The sequence below is a fragment of the Montipora foliosa genome, chromosome 10 (assembly GCF_036669935.1).
Source record: "Montipora foliosa isolate CH-2021 chromosome 10, ASM3666993v2, whole genome shotgun sequence".
NCBI lineage: Eukaryota > Metazoa > Cnidaria > Anthozoa > Scleractinia > Acroporidae > Montipora > Montipora foliosa.
In genome coordinates this window covers 19,871,853-19,894,352 of record NC_090878.1, presented here as the reverse complement: position 1 = coordinate 19,894,352, position 22,500 = coordinate 19,871,853, and the positions used below count along the sequence as shown (strand labels likewise).

Sequence of the window (22,500 nt, the reverse complement as noted above, 5' to 3'; positions counted from 1 at the left end):
ATTGGAGATACAGAGTATTTATTTTGAGTATAATAATCGTCCATCTGAATCTACATACATATAAAACATGAGAGACAACAAAAAATTGGACAGATATATTTCTGAGTTTGCAGCTCATCCCTCTGAATCTTTCACAACAACAATCTGGACAGACCTGAGGGAGTTTTTTGTCTTCATCTGATAAACAGTCAATAGCATTATTGAACACTTCTTCCACAAGTTTTTTCTCATGAGCTGCAATGAAAAAAAGAAGATTGTCACAGAGGATAATTATGACAGAAGTTAATAAGTAATAAAAGGCTGACCCTGGTGAAAAACCTCAGAGGATCTTTGAGGATCTTCAAGGATCCTTAAAGATCATCAGGGACATGCAAAAGATCTTTGAAGATGAGGATCTTTCAAGGATCCTTGAAGGATCTTTGAAAGTTCTTTAATTAAAGATCTTCAATTGCAATTAAGAGTTGTAAAGATCCCCAAAGAGCCAGCGAGGATCCTGTGAGGATCTTGCAAAGATCCTCGTGAGAAAAAGTTCAAAATCTTGGTACGGATCCTCGTAGATCCTCAAGAATTCTTTGAGGATCTTCCAAGGATCTTAAAAGGATCTTTTAACTGATCTTGAAAAGATCTTTATTAAGATCCTTGAAGATCCTTGATAAATCCTCTATTAATCTTCAAGGACCTTTGGAACAGGCCTCTGTTTTTGTTTATGGTGCCTCTAATTTTGAAAATGGTGCCTCCAATATTCAGCGGTCTGGGAACAACCGCTTGACTTAACCGAGGAAGATTGCGAACCAGTGTCTACATCCAAAATGGCCGACTGTGTGGCAGCTCTTCGCCAGCTTGTTGAAAGAGAATTACAAAACATCAGCAGCAGTGTATCAACAGACCCCTTGGAGGCTTTAGAGAAAATCGACCAAGGTATCGTTGCTGTAAATTTCTTGGATTCTGTTGTATGGTTGCCTGAGGATATTTATGGAGACATTTCAGCTGCAAGAGTATGTAAGAAAAACTTGAGCTCATCCTCAGTAAGAACCCCTCAAGTCAATAGCAATATGCCAGGACGTCCTTCTTATGAACTTAGCTTGGACCAGTTACAGTCCCTCATAGACTTAAGATTTACAGTTCCACAGATTGCCAGGTTACTTCACGGATCCTAGAGAACCGTTGAGCGGCATCTTGCTGAATATGGCATCTCATCAAGGCCATTCTCCACCATGATGGATGAGGAGTTGGATGGCCAGGTTAGAGACATCAAGTTCTTTCATCCTAACTGTGGATCAAAGAATCTGGCTGGTTTCCTTGCATCTCATAACATAAAAGTACCCAGAGAAAGTCTGAGGCAATCTCTGCAAAGAGTTGACCCAATTGGAATATCTGTTCACAGATGCAGAGCTGTTCATTGACGTGTTTATTCTGTGTCTCGTCCTCTTGCTCTGTGGCATTTTGACGGAAACCATAAGCTGATTAGATGACATTTTGTGGTGCAAGGATGTGTTGATGGTTTTACCAGAATTCCTGTATTTCTAGCGTGTAGCACAAATAACAAAGCGTCAACTGTTTTGGCTTGCTTTATGGATGTCGTAGCTCAAAGCTGGCTCTTTCAAATTGACCTGGCAGCAACCCACTCCTTTAACCTGTGATTTAATGAGATCAGCAAAACAAAACTGCAGACATCATAAATCAATTTCAGATATGGGGTCAAGAATTCCCATGTCTTCCATTGACATAAAGAGCCCGTGGAAAAGTTTGAGAACATTGGTAAAAACATCTCTCCATAAGCCCTCAATCCGCTGGTTATGAACGCTTCTGCCAACAAGTGCTGAACCTCGACCGGTTCCCCTTCTTTCAAGCATGTATCACACTACATCAACATTCTCACCTCCTCTATCACAATGAGCACGAGAGGATAGTCCCCATTATTGAGCTACGGCATCCATAAAGCAAGCCAAAACAGTTGACGCTTTGTTATTTGTGCTAAAAAGGTAAAGTCTGCTACGAGCCTGGTAGGCCCATCAAGCTGGCGCTTATCTCTGGTTTCTGTATCATGAAGCGACTAGGAGTATTCCTACTCCCCCCTGGAAGGGATGCTACATGTAGTCCATCGCAGGGTTACCCCCAGCATTAAATTCGCCGTTACCCATTTATACACCTGGGTGGAGAGAGGCACCGTGAGAGTAAAGTGTCTTGCCCAAGAACACAACACAATATCCCTGGCCAGGACCCAAACCTGGACCACTCGATCCGGTGTCGAACACACTGACCATGAGCCCACTGCGCCTCCCGTTATTTGTGCTACACGCTAGAAATACAGGAATTCTGGTAAAACCATCAACACATCCTTGTACCACAAAACGCCATCTAATCAGCATATGGTTTCTGTCAAAATGCCATAGGGCAAGAGGACGAGACTACAGAATAAACATGTGAACAGCTCTGCATCTGCAAACAGATATTCCGATTGGGTCAACTCTTTGCAGAGATTGCCTCAGACTTTCTCTGGGTACTTTTATGTTACGAGATGCAAGGAAACCAGCCAGATTCTTTGATCCACAGTTAGGATGAAAGAACTTGATGTCTCTAACCTGGCCATCCAACTCCTCATCCATCATGGTGGAGAATGGCCTTGATGAGATGCCATATTCAGCAAGACGCCGCTCAATGGTTCTTTAGGATACGTGAAGTAACCTGGCAATCTGTGGAAATGTAAATCTTAAGTCTATGATGGACTAACTGGTCCACGCCAATTTCATAAGAAGGATGTCCTGGCATATTGCTATTGACTTGAGCAGTTCGTAATGAGGATGAGCTCAAGTTTTCTTAAATACACAATGTACGTCTTGCAGCTGAAATGTCTCCATAAATATCCTCAGGCAACCGTACAGCAGAATCCAAGAAATTAACAGCAACGATAACTTGGTCGATTTTCTCTAAAGCCTCCAAGGGGTCTGTTGATACACTGCTGCTGATGTTTTGTAATTCTTTTTCAACAAGCTGGCGAATTCGAAGAGCTGCCACACAGTCGGCCATTTTGGATGTAGACACTGGTTCCAAATCTTCCTCGGTTAAGTGAACCGAAAGTTGTTCCCAGACCGCTGAATAATGGCGGCACGATAAATAAAACCAGAAGCACTCAGAAGCACCATTTACGAAAACCGCCAGTTTTGAATACGGTGTATTCTGCGCGGGTGAACATGTTATCAAAGGCAAAGAGATCGCTTGAAATTGAACGTGATTCCTCTCCGAAACGCCGCAAAAGTTCGGGATATTCCCCACATTGGAAATTCTGGTGAGTTTATTGGTACAGATCTGCGTGAATTTTGAACACATTTTGAATTTTGAATTGCGTGTTGGGAAATGCATATGCTTATCCGAAATATATTTCTCATAGGCTTCTATCCAATTACGAATACTCAGAGGATAGCCTGACCTTTACAAACGACATAATCAAGCATAGTCAGACAGAGAAGGCAAATCGAGAGTGGTCAAACTCGTTGTCGACTAACTCAGTTGGTTGTATCGTAACGGATATTTGGGGTGCAAAAGTTAAGTTTGTAAAACGCGGCCCACGTAATGCTCGTCAAAGTGGGTATTTAAATTTAAAGAGGGTAACACCAAGCCTCACTGCTGCAGCAAAAGTAAAAGAGATGGCTCTACAGCTGGATGATGTGTCATTGCCCCAAGGGTGGACGGGAGAAGCTGATAATGCATACCGTTTCTCCTTCTTCCGAAGAGAAAAAAGAGAATTTAGAGGTGAGCGTTTGAGCTTGGAAATGCTGGTGGAACTACCCCATAACGAGGCCTCCTGTAGGCCGATTTACAAGATCAGATCCCATGGTTGTGTGGTTGATTTGGGTTCAGTACTAAGAATTGACGAGACAAAAGGTGCACCACTAGCAGAAGAAATCTCATTGATCCTGCAATACTTGAACAGCGTCCCCATCTGCTTAGGATTTATTCTTGAAGAAGATCAATCCATTACCAGCCTTTCCCATTACACAGTTGGTCAACTAACCGACCTTTTAGACCCAGCAAAGCGGCCAGAGACAAGAGTATATTCAGGGTGTTGTCAAGTCCTTAGCAATTATGGAGAAAATTGCAGAAATTGTGGGAGGTTAAAAAGTGTTAACTCCCAAAACCAAAAGCACCGTTCAAAGAGGAAGTCCATTACACCTCAATGCAACAAGCGGTTTCTTTCGAGAGAGGAGTTGCTTGAAGAACTAAGGGAAGAGCAACAAAAGAGAAGAAATGCGGAAGTGAGGGAAAACTATTGGCGAGAGAAATTCGATAGTGAAGCTATAGGGGTTGACAAGGAGGACCATGCTGATAACACATAGCATTTAATTATCCCGGCTTAAAACGCAAAACAACGGTTGATTTAGTTAAGGCGGCGAAATACGAGATACAAAAAACCCTTGTTGCAAGTTTTGGTCGATGTTTCACGATTTTCACCTTGCATGATCAACTTGACCCGCAACAAAAACATTTGTGGCGGGTTGAAGAAATGCAGCGCGCTGATTGGTTGATTTGCTAGTACACGGGCACATTTGTTGCGTGACAAGTTGCGAGCTTGATGAAAAACGAGCAACAAAGCCAAAATTTGTTCCTCAGAGTAGACCCGTGCTCTACTATTCACAACAACTTTCTTCAACCCGCAACAAATGTTCTTGTTGCACGACAAGATGATAATGCAAGGTGAAAAATGGGAAACATTGACCCAAACTTGCAACGAAACAATGTTGACGCGCCAAGTTGAGGGTTTTTGTATCTCGTATTTAGCCGCCTTTACACTGAATCTGAGTGTTCCTACATAAACAGCCAAAATGTTGACACTCCCATTGAATGCACAGATTTCTTCTGGATTATGGTGCATGAAATTTCATGATAAGTGGCCTGTAATTGGTGACCGAATTCCATGATATTGTGTTATGTAAGCAATGAGAACCCAGAATGCTTCTTTTGTTTTAAACTCCATTGCTGTTGTGCTTAAGTTGTCACTGCTTTGAATTTCTGAAGAGGTTGGAAAAAGACAATATAATACCATGTAGCTGTATATTATTGTATCCAAGTATCTTTAAACCGTATTTTTCCATAGGAAACTAAGCTTAGGTACAAAGGGAAAAAAATGTTGTAGTTACTCTAATCCTGTAAGCTAAGCTTTCCTTAGGCATTAGTAGGGAGTTTAAGCAAAGACGACGGCTACAGCAACAAAAACGATAGTCCAAAATATAACTTAGCGCTATCCCAACTATTTCGCGATTATTCCGTCTTGTTCACCTTGTACAATACAGGCAAACTATCCTGTAACTGAATGGGTACAAGCGGTTTTAAAGTCAAAACTTAAAAAATTAATAATGACTCATTCGTGGTTATATGCTCACGTTGCCGTCAAAACCTAAAATTTGGTGATTTCACGTTGTTGTTTTGTGGAGTACGGCAGAGAAATGACAGAAATTCGTGTTGCACGTGCAGCACAAGCATTTTTCCTTTTTTAACCAATTATCGTATAAACTCTTGTTCTTAGGGCATCGTAGCTTCATTAGGAAAATAACACAAACAGCGGTGATAAACATTGTATTCCAACGCATTTTTATAAAACTTGACGTTTCGTATGCTAGTCAACACACATTACAATTTTTAAAAACTATATATATATATCGTAAACAATAGGGGTCTGGGGTTTTTCTCAGTCTAGGTTCCAGACCCCTATTGTTTACGATATATATATAGTTTTTAAAAATTGTAACGGTCACTTTTGAAAATGTGTGTTGACTAGCACACGAAACGTCAAGTTTTATAAAAATGCGTTGGAATACAATGTTTATCACCGCTGTTTGTGTTATTTTCCTAATTAACCAATCATATTCTTGCTTTGTGGCATTGCCGTAGCCATAGCCGTCATCTTTGCTTAAAGTCCCTATTATGCAACGACTACAGTGACAGCAATGAGGGTGTACAAAAACAAAACAGGAACCCACATAATATAAGAACTTTCACATGTAGGAACCTATTGGGCTAAGACGGTCCATTTACACCCCTTTAAATGACCTGTTTTAGCCTACAATTTTGAAATTGGTTTTTATTTTGAGAAATTCAGTGAAACATTGAATACACAAATTTAATATAACAAATTCTACTAGTCAGTACCTTGTTTTCCCAGCAGCAACATCGTACCATTGTTTTAATTAATGTTGTTTGTGCAGAGCTTTGTACAAACTTCAGAAATGGCCCAAAATAGGCCATACCCACCAATGACAAAGACCTCATTATTTTATTCTATTTTAAAAATAAGAACCTGAGTACAGTCTGTAGCCTAACCTTAGCCTAGCTTGGAAAAACTTGGTTCTTATATGCAGGTTTTTACTGTACCGTTATCAAGCAAATATTGTTACTGTAGTATTAAATATATGACTTACATTTCTTTGTCACAAGGGAAGGAAAAAAAGAATACTTACTGGGGAGTTGCAACTGGCCTCAGTATTATGTGGACATGCTGTAATAGACAGGCTGGAAGCAAAAACCTAGTAAGTGATGATGTTCGGCCAAAGTTTAGTGCTCAAAACTAACCCAAATTTTGCAAGTTGACTGGAAATGAACTCAAGAACATTGCTCTCAACTGGTAATTTTTTATGTGATTTGAGCTTTATTTTTTCGAGAAATAAGCCTTGCAACAATACTATTGGCTTTGCATTTGAAAACAGTGGAATCAGAGAAGCGGCACTTACCTTTCATTGTTCGATTAAAATTTAATAGCATAAACTCATATAACTGCGTGTGTTAGTAGCTCAACCGAATGATACTCACAGCGAAGTAGACCACTGGTCGGTGGTTTGAGCCACTGATCAGAGTTACTTTATTTTTCACGCATATCTTGTGTAATTTAAATTTCACGAAGATCGATAAAGTTGCAGCAAAAAACAAGAAGAGAAAAAAAGGAGAAACAGCTCTGTGCAAACAAAAGAAAAATAACAAGTCTGGTCAGTGGCTCAAACCACCAAGCTGTTGTGTACTTCGCTGTGCGCATCATTTGGATGAGCTACCAGCTCAGGCAGTGGTATTAGCTTATGCTATTAAATTTTAATCAAACAATGAAAGGTAGGTGTCGCTTCGCTGATTCCATTGTTTTCAAATGCAAAGCCGATAATCTTTTTTTCATAGCTTATTTCTTGAAAATAAAGTTTAAATCCGATAAAAACAATACCAGGGCAATGTTCTTAAGTTCATTTCCAGTCAACTTGCAAAATTTGGGTTAGTCTTGTGCAAAACTAAAAATTGGCCCAACATTACAAGTCACTTACTAGGTTTTTGCTTTCAGCCCTACAATTATATCCTTAATCCCCAAACTTTTTATGATTTTGACAATGATAAGCACATCTATGCAAATAAAGGGAGTTTAAATGATGTTGGTGCCATATTGTTGTTGTTGTTCACGGTAGTCAATAGGAATTGGCCATTTTACAAATTCACTTTAAATTAGCATGTTTCGGGTTTTCCATTATGACATCCTTACCTTTACCCTGAGAAGAATCAAAGCCCTAAATGGCAGTCATCATGCTTCTTTAATGAAGCCACAAACATCCTTGAAGATCATTGGTAAGAATACTGAATATACCCAAAATAATCTCATAGATCTTGACAAGATCCTGAAGGATAGATCAGGATCTTTGAAGATCTTTGGTGAGATTATTGAAGATCCTTGCAGATCTTTGGTAAGATTAATAAAGATTGCAAAGACCTTAACAAGATCCTCAAAGGATCTTTTAAAATAATGAAGATCCTTGAGGATTTTTGAAATTCCTTGGTAACATTCAGGAAGGATCCACAAAGATCCTTAAAGTTCAAGGATCTTTGGCAAGATTTTTGAGGATCTTTTCCAAGATCTTTGTCAGGATCCTTCCTTAAAGATCCTTCGAAGATTTTCACCAGGGGAGTGCTATGGTTCAGTGGTTATGGAGATGGACTGTGTGTGGTTGCGTCACATTCGAATCTCCCTCTGACCACCAGGAGGAATGTCTTCAGCACACTTTGTGATGGACCTTTTTACAGTAATGAGTTTTGTTGCCTGTCCTTTACATAAAACTGAGGCTGGAGTTGATCTTGTTATGATAAAGACCTCCCCTGCTTTTCTTACGTTACGTTAATGATGTTATTCTCATGCTTATTAGTTTGTATTTACATAATTATGAAAATCAGTGAGGTTTCTATCACAGCAAGGTCAATTCTAGCCTCAATTTCATTCAATGGCCAGGTAACTAAGCACACAACTGTAAAATATTGTTATTTGCTGCGGTTCGAAGAATAGCAGCAAATCGTTGTGGAGCAGTCAGTTCCCCTTTTTAACAAGTGACCAGTTGTGTTTGATTTGTTGTCTATTAGAGGGAATAGGGGAAAACGTCTATTTGATAATTTGTAATTTATTGTTACAGTATTTACTTCTCAGTTTATTACCGGTAAAGTGGAGCATGTGCAAATAAACAAATAGGCAGTAACTTGATACAGTGCTTTGTCAACTGAGCTGTGTTCTGTTTTCCAGAAAGTTTACCGGGTGATTAGTTTGTGGTAAAATGAAAAGGTTGGCTGTCCAAAAAAAAAAACAACGGACAACCCAGCCAGAAATAGCATCAACAGCACCCGACTCACTCGACGGTTTTCTGTTGTCAATGTCTGATACTGTAGTGTGGTGTGAAGTTAACAATAATAATTAATTTGCCACAGTTGAGCATTTTCCCGTGTTTTGAATATCTGTGGCTTTTACAAAAAAATTGTCAGATAGGAAAATTCACATGTACCTGGTGATGGAGATTGAAGACTCCATTTTGAAAATGCTTAAACTCAAACCCAGACTTCCACAAAAAAACCCCAGGTGGACACTTAGAACTATGGGATACTCAAGCTCCAACGCCATGCGATTGCATCTCAACACAGTATGCATTTAACCCTTTGGGGTTGGTTTTGCAATGGGCAACCAAACATTTATCTAGGCAACAAATTTACTCGTTTAGTTGCCCGGCTTTTGAAACACGGACAACCTGGATTTTTTATTTTATTTCGAGCACTGCATCAACAAGCACTATAAATCATTATAGTTCACCACTAAATTTTCTCCAATTCTTATTGGTTTAAATTGATCACATGACGCGATAGTGTTCGTCCGCGGACAGACACTATTAGCCCATAGTGCCCGTCCGAGGAAAATACCCGGATGGATAGTAGTCGTCCGCTGAAAATACCTCTGTAAACAAGCGGCCTTATGGAAAATAAACAATCGAAATTATTGTATTAAGAGGGTTTTCATTTGTTTTCTTTTTCAAATTTTACATTGGCTGACACGGCTTTCGTCTAATAAAGTTGAAATTAATTCAACATGATTTTTGAGCTGGCGCGCGGAAGAAAATTTGGTAGTGAACAATAAAGACAATAGAGTGTTTATGTCTCGGAACTATCGGTCTGATAGTTGCCCCTTGGAAATTTGATGGTCTTAAAACTAGCATATTTGCCCCCTATTGTTTAATTGGAACCTTAGGCTAGCTTTGCTGTGTAACAAACAACCCCTGAAGGCTGTACCTTAGTAACCCTAGATGGTAATCACCACCATACACCCCTTGTTATCATGGCAACAGGGTCACTTGTCCATTTTATAAAACTGACCTGAATTGAATTCAAGTTTTGACATTTGCAGAGCATATGCTTCACATTCTTTCTTGCTGAAGCTGAAGATAATCACTGGTTGAAAATTCCTTTCCATTATCATTTTCACTATTTTAAAACAGCTTGAAGGACCTAGAACAAATTAATAGAGAAATGACATGTTCATCTTCCCCTGACATTTTGATTTAACCAATTGACTCCCGAACCGCCCAATCCTCATGGAGGGTGAAGAAGACACAGCAATCCACAAAAATCAAATGAAACCTTTCAATTCACTATGACCAAGCTTTCTGGTCTAGGCACAGTGATTAACCGCTTCCTGCTTATCTTTGACTGCTAGATATCTCACCCTGGCCAGCATTAGGGAGTTTTACTTGTCATAGGTGGACCATCTCAACAGGAGAGGATTAAAACAGCTCTTAAAGTTCCTTCTTTCTTGTGAAACTAAAAAAGCCTCTCTTGTACAGCAACATGCCACAAAGACAGTCACTACTAGGTTGGTTAGCTAGAGAGTGTTCAACGGTAAGTGCTTAGGGTACTGGACTAGCAATGTAGAGTTCTTAGGTTTGTGTTCCACTATGACCAGGTACTTAAGTTGTTCAGGGTGGTCAGTTTGACTTTTCTGCTGTGCTAGTGGGAATACATGTAATAGCCAATTTTTATTGGTCAGCCTCCCACCAGCTAAGGTTCTTAAAGATTAATTTTGTTGCCTTTGTTCCATTGACCCTAAAAAGCCCTTTACAGGAGAAGTCAAGTGCATAATTTCATTTATTTAATGTTATTAAAGCTGCTTCTCTCTATATAGCTACATGTCAATCAAAAATCATCATCTTTTCTAACCTTTTGTCCCTCCCTTCCTTCCTCTCTGGGGCCCAGGCTCTGTTCCTCCTTCTCGTATAACAGCCATTGCCTTCTGGAAATTTTCTTCCCGAAAATCACCCTGGTTAGTTGAAAATAAAAACAACACACTTCAGATTGCACTAGGGTGATAAATGAGGTTTTTGAAGACTCATGGGTGTGGCCTTCACTCAGGGAAACAATCTGCCCACTGTCTATCAGGACAAACAAATAAGATGAACACCTTCTGTACAGATAACATCCAATAAAAATTTTAATATAATAGAACTGATACTGATGAAACACCAGGATTTCTCCTTTTACTAAAAAATCATATCTTCACCATGTGCAGTGAACATATCATTTTTATCTTCCAGATGTGAGGATATAGGTGTTGTCATGGTAACAAACACGATTAGCCAATAAAACGCAAGCTTCTTCATTGTAAGATACTTTTGTGCTTTAATATAATTCTTCTCAACTACATTAACATTTTTATTGCAAAATTTACATTATCATGATTTGTCTTTCATAACTTTCATATCTTGTTTCATGTTACACAACATGCATGTTTTGTGGGTTGGTGACCACTTTTTCATCATTTCAAAAATAAGTAAAACAAGTTGTTTTAAATCTAGACATTTCATCAATATCTATGTAATAAACAGAACATTACATGGCGCTTGGGGATACAAATTTTATCTTCTCATGCTGAAGTTATCTCTCTTTCAGCACTGGAAGATTTGTATCCCCGCATGGCCACGTTATATCCTCTATATATCACATATTTTGCTGACAGCCCAATAGTTCAGTTGGGTTTAGTAAACAGGGATTGTTACCTTCTCATCTTGCACCAGAAACAATCCATCACCACCAGAAGGATAAATGTAATGCTGAAGAGGAGTGGGTCGAAAATCTGTATAGACAACGTGACAAGGCTGCAGGGATAAATGATACAAAGTTTTTGACCCAGACTTTGACAAAAGAAGAGAAGGATTATAAATTGGTGCTACAGATCACAAATAAATTATAATTATATGCTAATTAGACATCCCTCTGGTGCATAGTAGTACGACTGACTGGTGTAACAGCATGTGCAGGGTAAGACTACTTGGTTTGGTCAAAATTCATGGTTTAAGTTGGGTTTCAAGGTCTCGTTGGTTTCATGGGTTTCTTGGTTTCACTGGTCTCATGGTTACACTTGTCTCAAGGATGTCAGAGTTTCACCGGTTTCGCAGATTTCATGATTCTGTTGGTTTCATGGTTTCACTGCTTTCGTGGGTGTCATAGTTTCACTGGTTTCACGGGTTTCGTAGATGTCACAATTTCATAGGTTTCATAGTTTCACGAGTTTCATTTGTTTCGATGGTTTTCATGGTTTCACTGGTTTTGCAGGTTTCATAGTATCACAGGTTTCATGGTTTCACTGGTTTTGTGAGTGTCATGGTTTCACTGGTTTTGTGAGTGTCATGGTTTCACTGGTTTTGCGGGTTTCATGGTTTCACTAGTCACATGGTTTCACATACTGTGCAAGCCTTTGACCGTTTTTTAACCAACATTGGAATGTGGGGAGGGGGCAAAGTAGGAAGAATTGAAATCTTTATCACACAGACAAATTAGAGTGTCACATTTTCCCAATAAGGTTTGTCCAAGATTGTGGATACTCCAGATATAGAATTGAGTATCATTAATGTGCTCATAATAATGCCAGAAGAAGGCGACCTCTCAGTAATATGGACCACCTTCTGAAGTCATGTAACAATGAGTTTTATTTTTGTTTTGGTGGCAATATTTTGTAAAAATGAAACAATAACTGGAATTCGTAAGTGAAGTGCGCACAGGGTACACAGAGTCCTTCTCATTTTGCATAAGAGGATCTTTTACCCTTTTTCCGTTCACACTGGCTGTTCTTTATGTCGTTCTTAGTGTTATACTGTACATGCCAACAGAAGAGCTGTTAGATCCAGTGTCATCAAATGTACATTCAGGGGTGGAACCCAAGGTTACATCAGTCAAAAAACATCAGCCTGTCTTAATGGAGACAGACCAACCAGTAAAAAATATGAGTGAGAATGATCCTTGCAGTCTGTTGTGGGAACTTCATACACAAGCATTAACACATCTTCCAAGAGGAGCCAAAAAGAAGAAAGCCAGAAACTCCATGACACCCTCCACTCGGGTATCCTCTCATCAACAGAAAAAGGAAAGCGCTTGCCGAGATCTTGGCTTGGTTTGTGAACAATAATTGTTCCATGCTACAATCTGTTACTGCAATGTCATGCCAAAGAACTGTTTGTAATGGTTTTCCCACAAAATTATAATACCTGCTTGGACAACAGGTGTATAATTATCATACACCTGTTGTCCAGATTCTCAGTACATTTTGCCATTGTCATTGACTTGGTTCCATCACATCATGATGCCAACAAATCCAGTGAAACCATGATACCCAAGAAACCAGTGAATCCATGACATCCATGAAACAGGTGAAACCACGAAAGCAACGAAAGCATGAAACCAAAAAACCAGTGAAACAATGACACCTACGAAACCAGTAAAACCTGGTCCATGAAACCAACCAAAGCATGAAACCCAAGAAAGCAGTGAAACAATGACACCAACAAAACCAGTGAAACAAATGAAACCAACAAACCATGGAACCCAAGAAACCATGACCAAACCATGTCATCACACACTGTACATGTTTTTACACCAGTAAGGAGCACTACATGTACTATGTAATAGAGGGATAATTGGCATATGTTTGTAATCTGTAACATCAAGTTTTAAGCAAGATAAGCAGCGGAGCCAGAGTTGTCTGGCATAAGCAGCTGTGGTGGTACAGTATGTGTGGTTTACCACATGTATTCAAGCCTTATTTAGATGATCAGACATAAATACTTTGATTTTTAATCAATTTTTCTTAAGTATTACACTGAGACGCAAGCAAAGAAAAGTGAGCTTACATGTAAGCTCCTTAAAGGAAAAAGCTTTACCTGTTTATGAAGATGAGCAATCCACTCTGCAAATTGTCTGGCATTTGGAATTGTGGCAGATAAAAACACGTAATGAACATTGTCTGGTAGGAGGATAATTGTTTCTTCCCACACAACACCCCTCTCTGAAAACAAACACAGTTACACGTACCTTAGCCAGCAAACAAAAAGGCAGCCTTGTAAAGAGAAAAAGCATTCATGCAAGAGGGAATGGGACTGGAAGAACATCAAATGCAATTCTCACAATGCTCTTGTGATAAGGTACTCCTAACCAATATTGGTCAATCACTTTGTTTCAATTACAAAGAATGTAGCAAGTTCCCGAAATATTTTCTAACACTTCCAACACTTTACCAATTTGAAATCACACCAATCAGCTTATTTATAAGACATTCTTGAAATTGAAAACCATTTTTGCTTGAAGGGACACATTTACCAAAACATTACTGACAACAGAATACAATTTCAGAGAGAATCTTGTTCTACTTCAACTATGGTCATTTGGGAGTGACATAGGTCAAAACAAGATAATTATCATCTACTACCAGTATTATGTTACACTGTCTTGCTTTTTTTGGTAAAGCTTTGCCAACTCTGATGCTATCAGAGAATACATGTAGAAGCTGCTTCCATTCTTTGCAGGGAAAACAACCAAATGTTGACCATTCAGATATAGAACTTTGTTCCAACTAAAATCATGCAAGCAACACTGCCTTACTAAATCGCAAGTGGACTTGATTAAATTGTAAAATGATTGTCTCCTCAAAGCAATGGCTATGAATTCACTTGTGATTTCAAAATAGGCCACTTGCACTATGAGATCACGTGACCAATGCTTCCCTTAAACAGTGAGTTGTAATCTTGCTGTTGCCAAAATTGACAGAACACATAAAAATTATCTTACACGCGAAATTTGAGAGGAAACGCATTTAAGGGAGATATTTTATGGTACTTTGATTTTTCAACAAAGTAGCATGATTTGTCTTGGTCGCCATGTTGGAGGGCATACTCTTGCCCTCCAACATGGCGGCCAAAACTACTTTTTGCTTATATCTTGTTAAACGTTTGATAGTTGAGTTCAGATGTGCCATAAACGTTACCACATCATCTTTTCAACATTTTCCTTGAAGTTCAAGTGCAAAATTTGTGTCAGAAAGCGGTAATTCATAATTTTAAAAAAATCAAGTTTTGGTCACGTGACCAGCTACGGACTTTCTCATTTTAAGCAAATGTGCGGGTTTGAAAAACCAAATCACTATTGTTTTGTTTAAGAGATGACCCACTAATAGTGTTTCGAAGGCAAAATCATGTAACTTTCATTTTCATAAAAACGATGTCACACGACCTCTTAGTGCAAGTGGCCTATTGAAATAAAACCTCTTCTTGGCTTGTTTGATGACGATTGTAAAGAAAATGCTTGTATTGAAAATTTTCTTTCGCTGCAATATTTTACTTTGAAATTATTTGTGTACTATACCTTTATCTCTCATGTAGTGAATTTCATCAAACACAACCCAAGCTACTTCTCTCATTACCTGCACAAAGAGAAAAGCAGCAACTAATTCAATATCTTAGAGGGCATAGTAGTCTTTCAGAGCAGACCTTGATAGTACCAATACAGGTAACGTGGATATACCATTAAATTTATGCCCCAGATAGGTTCCCAATTGATGAGTAAAATCGTCTGGCATAAGAAAAAGGAACAGTACACATAGGTCTCTTAGAAGGCAAAGGATTTTTGAGGAGATGTAGAAATTTGTGACCTCTCACGGGAAAACATCACTTATGTCCAGGTTTGATCCTAATTAGATGCACGCCCAATTTTGACATCCAACACAAAGCATTTGCTGTACCTATTTTCAACAATAAGGTAAAGGTAAAGGTTAGCGTTATTTTCAGCTTTGGGTAAAAGCAGCAGTTTGGGGGACACTTTGTGACATCTTTTTGTCCGTATTCCGTGACATGAGTGATGTTTAAGTTGGGGAGAAGAGCAAGAGGACACTTTGAAATCCGCATACATCTAATTAAGGTCAAACCTGGACATATCTCAAAAACGTTCCTAATGGCTTTCCATGTATGACCAGAATTCTGTGCCGTAGCCATGTGGTAGTCATGCAGAAATAATTTTCACCTGTGAACACGGCCTTGCACTTGTGTGCATGACTTGCCAGCCCGTGTGTGGTGATATGAAATACAGTAGGGTGCTGAAAGGAGCTATGATATCGAACTCGTTTGCTTTTCTGGTGCGGTTTGAAAATTTTTAATCGGGAGCAACGTTGGTAGACCACAGTAGTGAGAGAAAGCCCTTAACCCTTCCACCATTGTGTCCCCAGGTTAGATTCTTAGACTCTGTACCCTCATTACGAGGGTTGATTTTTTTGGCCCCCATGGAGGAGCGAGGATGGCACAGTCGGTTAGTGCATGACCTTGGTGCAAGAGGTCCTGAGTTCGATTGTCGGATCTCACATCCTTGTTTCGACTTCTTTCCGTTCTGTGTAGCTCAAGTAGCTTTAAATACCCGTAAATCAGAGCACTGATGGAGAGGGGGGAGTAAAATGAGCGCACCATCAACCTCAGGTTTGTCAGTTGAATTACTGTTACGAGTTATCAACGTTTTAATATGGTTGCTTTACTTTTTATGGTTTGCTTCAAGAGGTTTTTCTCTGGGTTTTTCAATTTTACCCTCTTCTCATACATGTAAACCAACACTCCATCTTATTTTATGTGATTTTTCTTTCATCCCCAATTACAGCTGTAGCATTTAAACCCATTCCACTTTAAGAATGCCACTTTCAGATTTTACTCTGTTAACAACATATAATTTTACTCATCGTCAACCCTTTCTCCTCTGACAATAAATTTTATACCGCCAGCCTCAAGTTGAAATGTTTGGGAACAGGTTTCAGTCTCTTTCTTCGAGTTTCTGAAAGGCTCCCATTCCTTTCTCCTTTATCTTAGCAGGTAAGTGTTGGTTTGGTAAGTATTCCACAGATTTATCAGAGTTGCCATAGTTACTTTTGCTCCCATCTTGCTTATCATGACCATGCATTTGGAATGACTACCTTTCACAGTATTTGCTCTTTAGTTGTATGAGTTTCAATAAACTTAAATATTGAATATTGTATGCAGAATAACACTTTTTCTGTACATGTAGGGCTACATCAAGAAGGTTAAGATACTGCAATAATTATAAGCACAACTAGGTTTGTGTGCCTTATGACAGATTGGCAACAAGCACTGCTTTGGAACAGTTTTTCATGGTGGAATAATAAACCTCCTATTTCATGGTTTGATATAATTTATAACACTTGAAGTCTCGTGCTCATCGTTGTTCACTGGGCTCGAAATTGCAACCAACACAGTCGCATTTGCATCTGGAGAAGTCACAAATTTGCGACTAATCTTCACCTTGGTTCTTTGCCACTTTGCTGCTACATTTCCCAAAATACAGAAAGACATGAAAATATTATTTTGTTTCTAGTCATGACTTTTTGTTCAATTTGGAGACAGCGGCGTAATTTAGCTGCGAGGTTACATGTACAACACCCTGACCATTTGGCATTTTTTCAGCGGTTTCTTTAGACACAAGTACTGCAGACTTATTTTCTTTTGTTAAATTGCTAACAATACAATCAATACAATACAGTGCAGTAGATTTACAACAGTTACTACAATTTGCTGATCCCTTTTGTACTCAAAAATAATAACTAAGGAAGCTGACAATAAGATGTCTGGATTCCTTACCTCAGAACCTCTGTAAAGCATGTTTCGTAAAATCTAAATTTATGCAAACGAAAACAAGGTAAATGCACTGTTACAGCAGCAATAAACACCAGCATAATAATTTTATTATAATAATAAGCTGTACTCTAAGTTTTAGAGCTCAAAAATTAATCTATTTATGGAAAACCTTCAGCGGTGCTTTCACAAGCAAACTGGCAAACACAGGTTACCTGTGCACTTTGAAATCCATCTACTGGTAGATTTAACAAATCGAAAGTGGTTCAGCGTTGTCTGTACTCTTATCTACAATGATATTCGTCATCACAGTGGACAAAATGTTGTGGACTAACAAGGCGCAGCAATGCTGAACAACTTTCGATTTGTTTTTTTACCACAATATTCAACTCTAAAGAAAGTTTTTATTTCAGAACATGAGCAAAATCATGACACAGAGAAAGAGCATGTGCCGTCTATAACTTTCTCACAATATGATTGGTTTATTTCCCAAAATGGGCATTCCTGATTGGCTATATTGCGTGACAAATTGACGCAAGCATGATGCGTACAGCATTGTCTAGATTGCAAGATTACAAGCAATTGTGATGAAAAAGTCATTGCTGTATACCAGTATAAAAAAATAATGTACTATATTTATTGTACAGTTGTAGGGTTACAAGTAATCAGTGACATTTGAGCTTTTAAATTGGAACAAGGCAGCCTTAAGGGTTAGTGCAGCGAGGTTATAAGACAGATACTGAGCATGCATCACGCTTAAATGTCAACAATCATCCTCTACATTATCTGAGATGTAAGTTACATACACTGTAATTTATGTTTAATTATCTATTTACCTCCGTTGTCATAACAAGAGCACTAGCGCTAGGGTTGATGGTCACATCTCCAGTCATTAGGCCAACGTCCTGGAATTCTTCATACAATTCCCTGTATTTTTGATTACTTAGAGCCTTTCAATAAAGATAAAATTAATGATAAAGTGTTACTACAAAGCTAAGGTAATGTATCTCATCTACATGTAATTCAATGGTGCAAGCATAACTACGACTAAATTGTATGCAGACACACAGCCATTCATCTTTGATGACGTGCACATTTATTATTTTATAATTTACATGTAGGTCCATAACTTTTCCCCCCACTGGCCTTGATAGTTGAGCTGCTTTCTTTAAAGTGCTACTATGATGAAATAAATCAGTTCCTTTTTTCCTTCAGATTTTGAAAGTGTGTTTGCTTAAAACCTGACCAGAATTGCATTCTTAAACTTTAGAGTCTTTGATGTCATTTTCTCCTCAATCCAGCCATTAAATAGGAAAAATCCAGTTAGAATAAACAGTTGTCTCTTTTAAATCAAGGCTCAAAACTTGGGTCACTTGGTGTTTAGCTAACATAGTGTTGAAATTCTAGCAAAAAGAAGAATTTAGTTTTTGGTGATGGCATGTGATGTCCAGGTTTTTCTCAGTCAAACATTGTAGCCCATGAATATGGACGACAATGACCAGGAACACAAGTCAGGTATATCTACATTAATTTTGCTCCAAAGGAGGAAAAAGAGAAACTATGGAGCGAGGATTAACAGAACCTAAAAAGCACACATCCATCGGCCAACCATATTCAGTGCATAAAAATCTCATACAAGCCACTGACCTTCAGCGGTCCCTGCAAAGAGCCTATCACTTTTTTTGACAAACACTGTACATTTATTGAAATCGTACACTTTCACAATACTTTTTTATGTAGAAGAGGTTAACCATCTTTTGAAATAATAAACTATTCTTGGAATCAAGAAAGAACAACTTGACATAGTGCATTTCTGAATTGCTACTTATCTTTGTTTCAAAGTGAGTCTTGGATAAAAACCATTCAAATGAAAGGAGGTTGAAGTGTATGAAATTGTCCAACTTATTTGTACACAATGTACAAAGACTCTGTTTAGAACAGAGGCAAACAGCAATCCTGGAATGGTAGATTTTATAATATAACAAGATTTTACTTTACTTCAACCTTAAAAAAACTCGTTAATAATTCATGAGCCTAACAGCCTATCAAAACACTGATAAAATGCCACGTGTATGAGCTTTATATCCTCATATAACACTCCTCGTTAGTATTCTTTGTATAAAGAATATTAATAAGGCATAGCTTGTTTTTCTTGTATGCTAATATTCACCTCACAATTTGAACCATTGTTTTGAGTCCAGAGGGACACGCTCTTTGTGTTTTATCGGGTCTCAAAACACTCGGCTACGCCTCATGTTTTTAAACCCCGATAAAACACTGCTGCTCGTTTTTTAAACATTACATATTAATAATTATGTGTTTTACCATACCTTGATAGGCGTAGTGTAGATCACCCTTTGTTTATTCTGCAGTGACAAGGCGATGGCATACCTACAGGTTGCCAATAATTACAATAAGTCAAAACAACTTCCTGCGGCAAGCAATGAAAATTTTTAATTCACCAAACTCAGAAGTCTTACTCTGCTACAACTGTTTTCCCTGCCGATGTGTGCGCTGACACCAACACAGACTGATTGTTTTCCAAGCATTTCAGTGATTCTTTCTGGAAAGGATCCAAGATGAAAGGGTATTCCTAGAAAAGAAAATTGATTGCACGACAATAATTATTATTTATCATTATTCCTGGAGGAATTACCACTTGAATGTGTGACTTTTGTAAAAGTAATCACTGACACATGTCGTTACATACAAACATTAATAGTTACTACATTTAACAAAGTATCCTGCGAAAGGGACATTTATTCATTAATAAACTTATAAACTCTAAAAAATACTGTAACAATGACTTGATTATCAAAATGTTGCAATACATGTTCACTTTTCTTCAGAACACTGTAACAGTTCATGAATGTATGATCAAAGGCTGTGTCAACCCTAGTTCACCCCACAATAAAATTATAATATTAGAGAGATGAAGCATCGCTTTTATGTGAAATGGCAAACATGAAAGGGTGGGTTACTGCTTGTTATAAAAAACAGGAAATTATACTATTCTAACTCATCTCCCTCTTTTGAAAACTTACTTGATAGCTGCTGCTAACAGACAAGAAATGAGCTCATATCAAATTAAACGACTTTCTTCCATCCAGTGCTCGACCTTAGCGGTAGTCCACTAGTCCTGGACTAGTGCAAAATGCTTCTGGACTAGTAGAAACTTAGAACCACTAGTCACAGGACCAGTAACTACTTTGTAATTAGTTTTTGCAATGTCTAAAAAAATACATTAGTTGAAAACAAAATACACGTCTTGTAAGTGTTGTTTCAATGCGTTCCTCGCAACATTTCGATCGCGAACACAGATAGTCCAATTTAATTGTAAAAAGATATTGCAAAAAATATTGCCATGCTGCAATCAGGAAGGACTACCAGAGATTTACTCAGGACTACATGTAGTAAATTCTCAGTTCAAGTAGTCCCAGGGCAAGCGATCAAAAAAGTTAAGGTCAAGCACTGCCATTTTTGGCAAAATGTAAATTTTAGTCCGACATTTGCCATTTGCCATAAACATGATGCTTAATCTCATTAATTAATTTAATACTGTAAGACACTTGTACGCCCAGTGAAGTTTAACAGTTTTATTGTCCCAAAGAAAATCACCAACCCCAAAAGATCACTAGAACTTACAATGGAGTCTTGTCCATGTCACTTCCTAACACGTCACGAAGTCCGACCACTAACTAATGCAGTACACTATGTCATTGATTTGCGGGTATAATTTAGGCCAACATGGTGTAACATTATAATAATTATTGTATTTGGTCATTACTATAATGGCTAATCAACTATGAAGAACATGAACAAAACACATAATAAGATTATTATTATACAAAAATTAACTGTCACAAAAATTAATACCTTTGCTTGTTTTATTGATTTTTTGACTAATGGCACATATTCACATCCCTCAGGAACAGCAACCTTACAAAAAAGTACAAAAAAATTGCAAATATTTGCATTACAAAGAAATACATGTTTAACATCCTAATGTGAGTATATTTATATAAAAAGAGCTTCATGCATCCAAGACCTCACCTCATGAGTACAAGCCTCTATGGTCTCGACATTCATTACATTTACCCGAGGTATTGATTCCAAGAGGCTGAAAAAGAATAGAGAGGAGGGAATAATGGTACAGTAAATGATGCTGAATTTCTGATTCTTCTTCTTAGGTTGCATGCTGATGTGTTCCTTAAATTGGAGAAAATGAGGCCGGGAATGCTTGTTCCATGCTCAAGTGCTAGAGCATTGGATAATTTTTATATGGATGGGGTTAGCTTCTAAAGAAACCGTTCATGCTTTATGTTGTGGTTCAAGATGTTTTAAACCAGTTCAATCTTGATTTTCCTTTGGTCATCTACATGTACATCTACACATTCCAGCACTCAGCAAAGTTCCTTTTTGACTTATGGCTGTTTTCTGCTTACATGGCTTTGAACACCATATTAAGCCATCTTAGGGACATCATTGCTAAGCCGGGCACTTCTGGAGAGAACAGGACAGTCACAAAACGGTGACTTCATCCCCTACTCTTCTCAAATTAATAGTGTGAGGGTTGATTTGCTAGCTGATGTTGTTTCCAACTGAGAAGAGCGGCAGCGTGAAGCATTTGCCCGCAAATCTGTCTTAAGGGGAAATTTGGTTTTATCAACAGAGTTGATAATGTAAACTGACCACCGTACAGGGATTCTACAAAAGCTGACGTTTCGAGTGTTAGCCTTTCGTCAGAGCAAATCGAGGGATTATGGGTTACGTGTAGTTTTTATAGTAGAGTAGGAGCTACACTATTGGTGGTAACATGGCAATGTGAAAAAACAGGAATACATTAGTTAAATGAAAAGCATTCATTAATACCGTAGGGATTAAGGGTGCCAATTTGGAAGATGAATTTTTGTTCCAGATTCTTGCGGCTTTCCGTCATACCTAGATGTAGGGAAAGGCCGCAGATAGCCATGTGTTGTTTGGAGTGGTTAGGGAGAATAAAATGACGAGCGACTGGCTTAGATGCATCTTTGTCATTCTCCTCAACATCGCCAAGGTGTTCGCGGAATCGGTTGCCTAGTCGTCTACACAACCCATAATTCCTCGATTCGCTCTGACATAGGGACTCGAAACGTCAGCTTTTAGAATCCCTGTACGGTTGTCAATTTACATTATTACCGTATCTCCATTGATAAAACCAAATTTTTGTGTACTACTTCCCCACCAACGCAACACCACAGTTTCCTTAGAAACTACCCCCTTTATTCATTTAAGGGGGACATAG

At 38.4% G+C, this 22,500-nt stretch overlaps 2 protein-coding genes across 2 annotated transcripts in view; one reads left to right on the top strand and one right to left on the bottom strand.

The window, feature by feature from the left end:
- The window catches only part of LOC137973931 (exosome RNA helicase MTR4-like), a 46,162-nt gene that overhangs the window by 22,606 nt on the left and 1,056 nt on the right, over nucleotides 1-22,500 (bottom strand). The window contains exons 2-13 of the mRNA XM_068820837.1: nucleotides 21,270-21,336; nucleotides 21,093-21,155; nucleotides 19,697-19,809; nucleotides 19,547-19,607; nucleotides 18,053-18,166; nucleotides 17,223-17,255; nucleotides 14,956-15,013; nucleotides 13,479-13,603; nucleotides 11,322-11,420; nucleotides 10,486-10,585; nucleotides 9,646-9,777; nucleotides 155-234 (exon numbers count right to left, since the gene is read on the bottom strand). Coding sequence (XP_068676938.1) covers nucleotides 155-234; nucleotides 9,646-9,777; nucleotides 10,486-10,585; nucleotides 11,322-11,420; nucleotides 13,479-13,603; nucleotides 14,956-15,013; nucleotides 17,223-17,255; nucleotides 18,053-18,166; nucleotides 19,547-19,607; nucleotides 19,697-19,809; nucleotides 21,093-21,155; nucleotides 21,270-21,336 — 1,045 coding nt within the window. The remainder of the gene's footprint in view (nucleotides 1-154; nucleotides 235-9,645; nucleotides 9,778-10,485; nucleotides 10,586-11,321; nucleotides 11,421-13,478; nucleotides 13,604-14,955; nucleotides 15,014-17,222; nucleotides 17,256-18,052; nucleotides 18,167-19,546; nucleotides 19,608-19,696; nucleotides 19,810-21,092; nucleotides 21,156-21,269; nucleotides 21,337-22,500) is intronic.
- LOC137973034 (uncharacterized) lies at nucleotides 3,105-7,389 on the top strand. The gene is made up of 2 exons (XM_068819750.1): nucleotides 3,105-3,286; nucleotides 3,389-7,389. The coding sequence occupies exons 1-2, from the start codon at nucleotides 3,192-3,194 to the stop codon at nucleotides 4,332-4,334; spliced, it is 1,041 nt and encodes a 346-aa protein (XP_068675851.1). The 5' UTR covers nucleotides 3,105-3,191; the 3' UTR covers nucleotides 4,335-7,389.

Excerpts from the sequence above, each read along its gene's own strand:
- LOC137973034 (XM_068819750.1), top strand. The coding sequence starts at position 3,192 with ATGTTATCAAAGGCAAAGAGATCGCTTGAAATTGAACGTGATTCCTCT. Across the intron at positions 3,287-3,388 it reads TCCCCACATTGGAAATTCTG|GCTTCTATCCAATTACGAAT; the intron begins GTGAGTTTATTG and ends TATTTCTCATAG.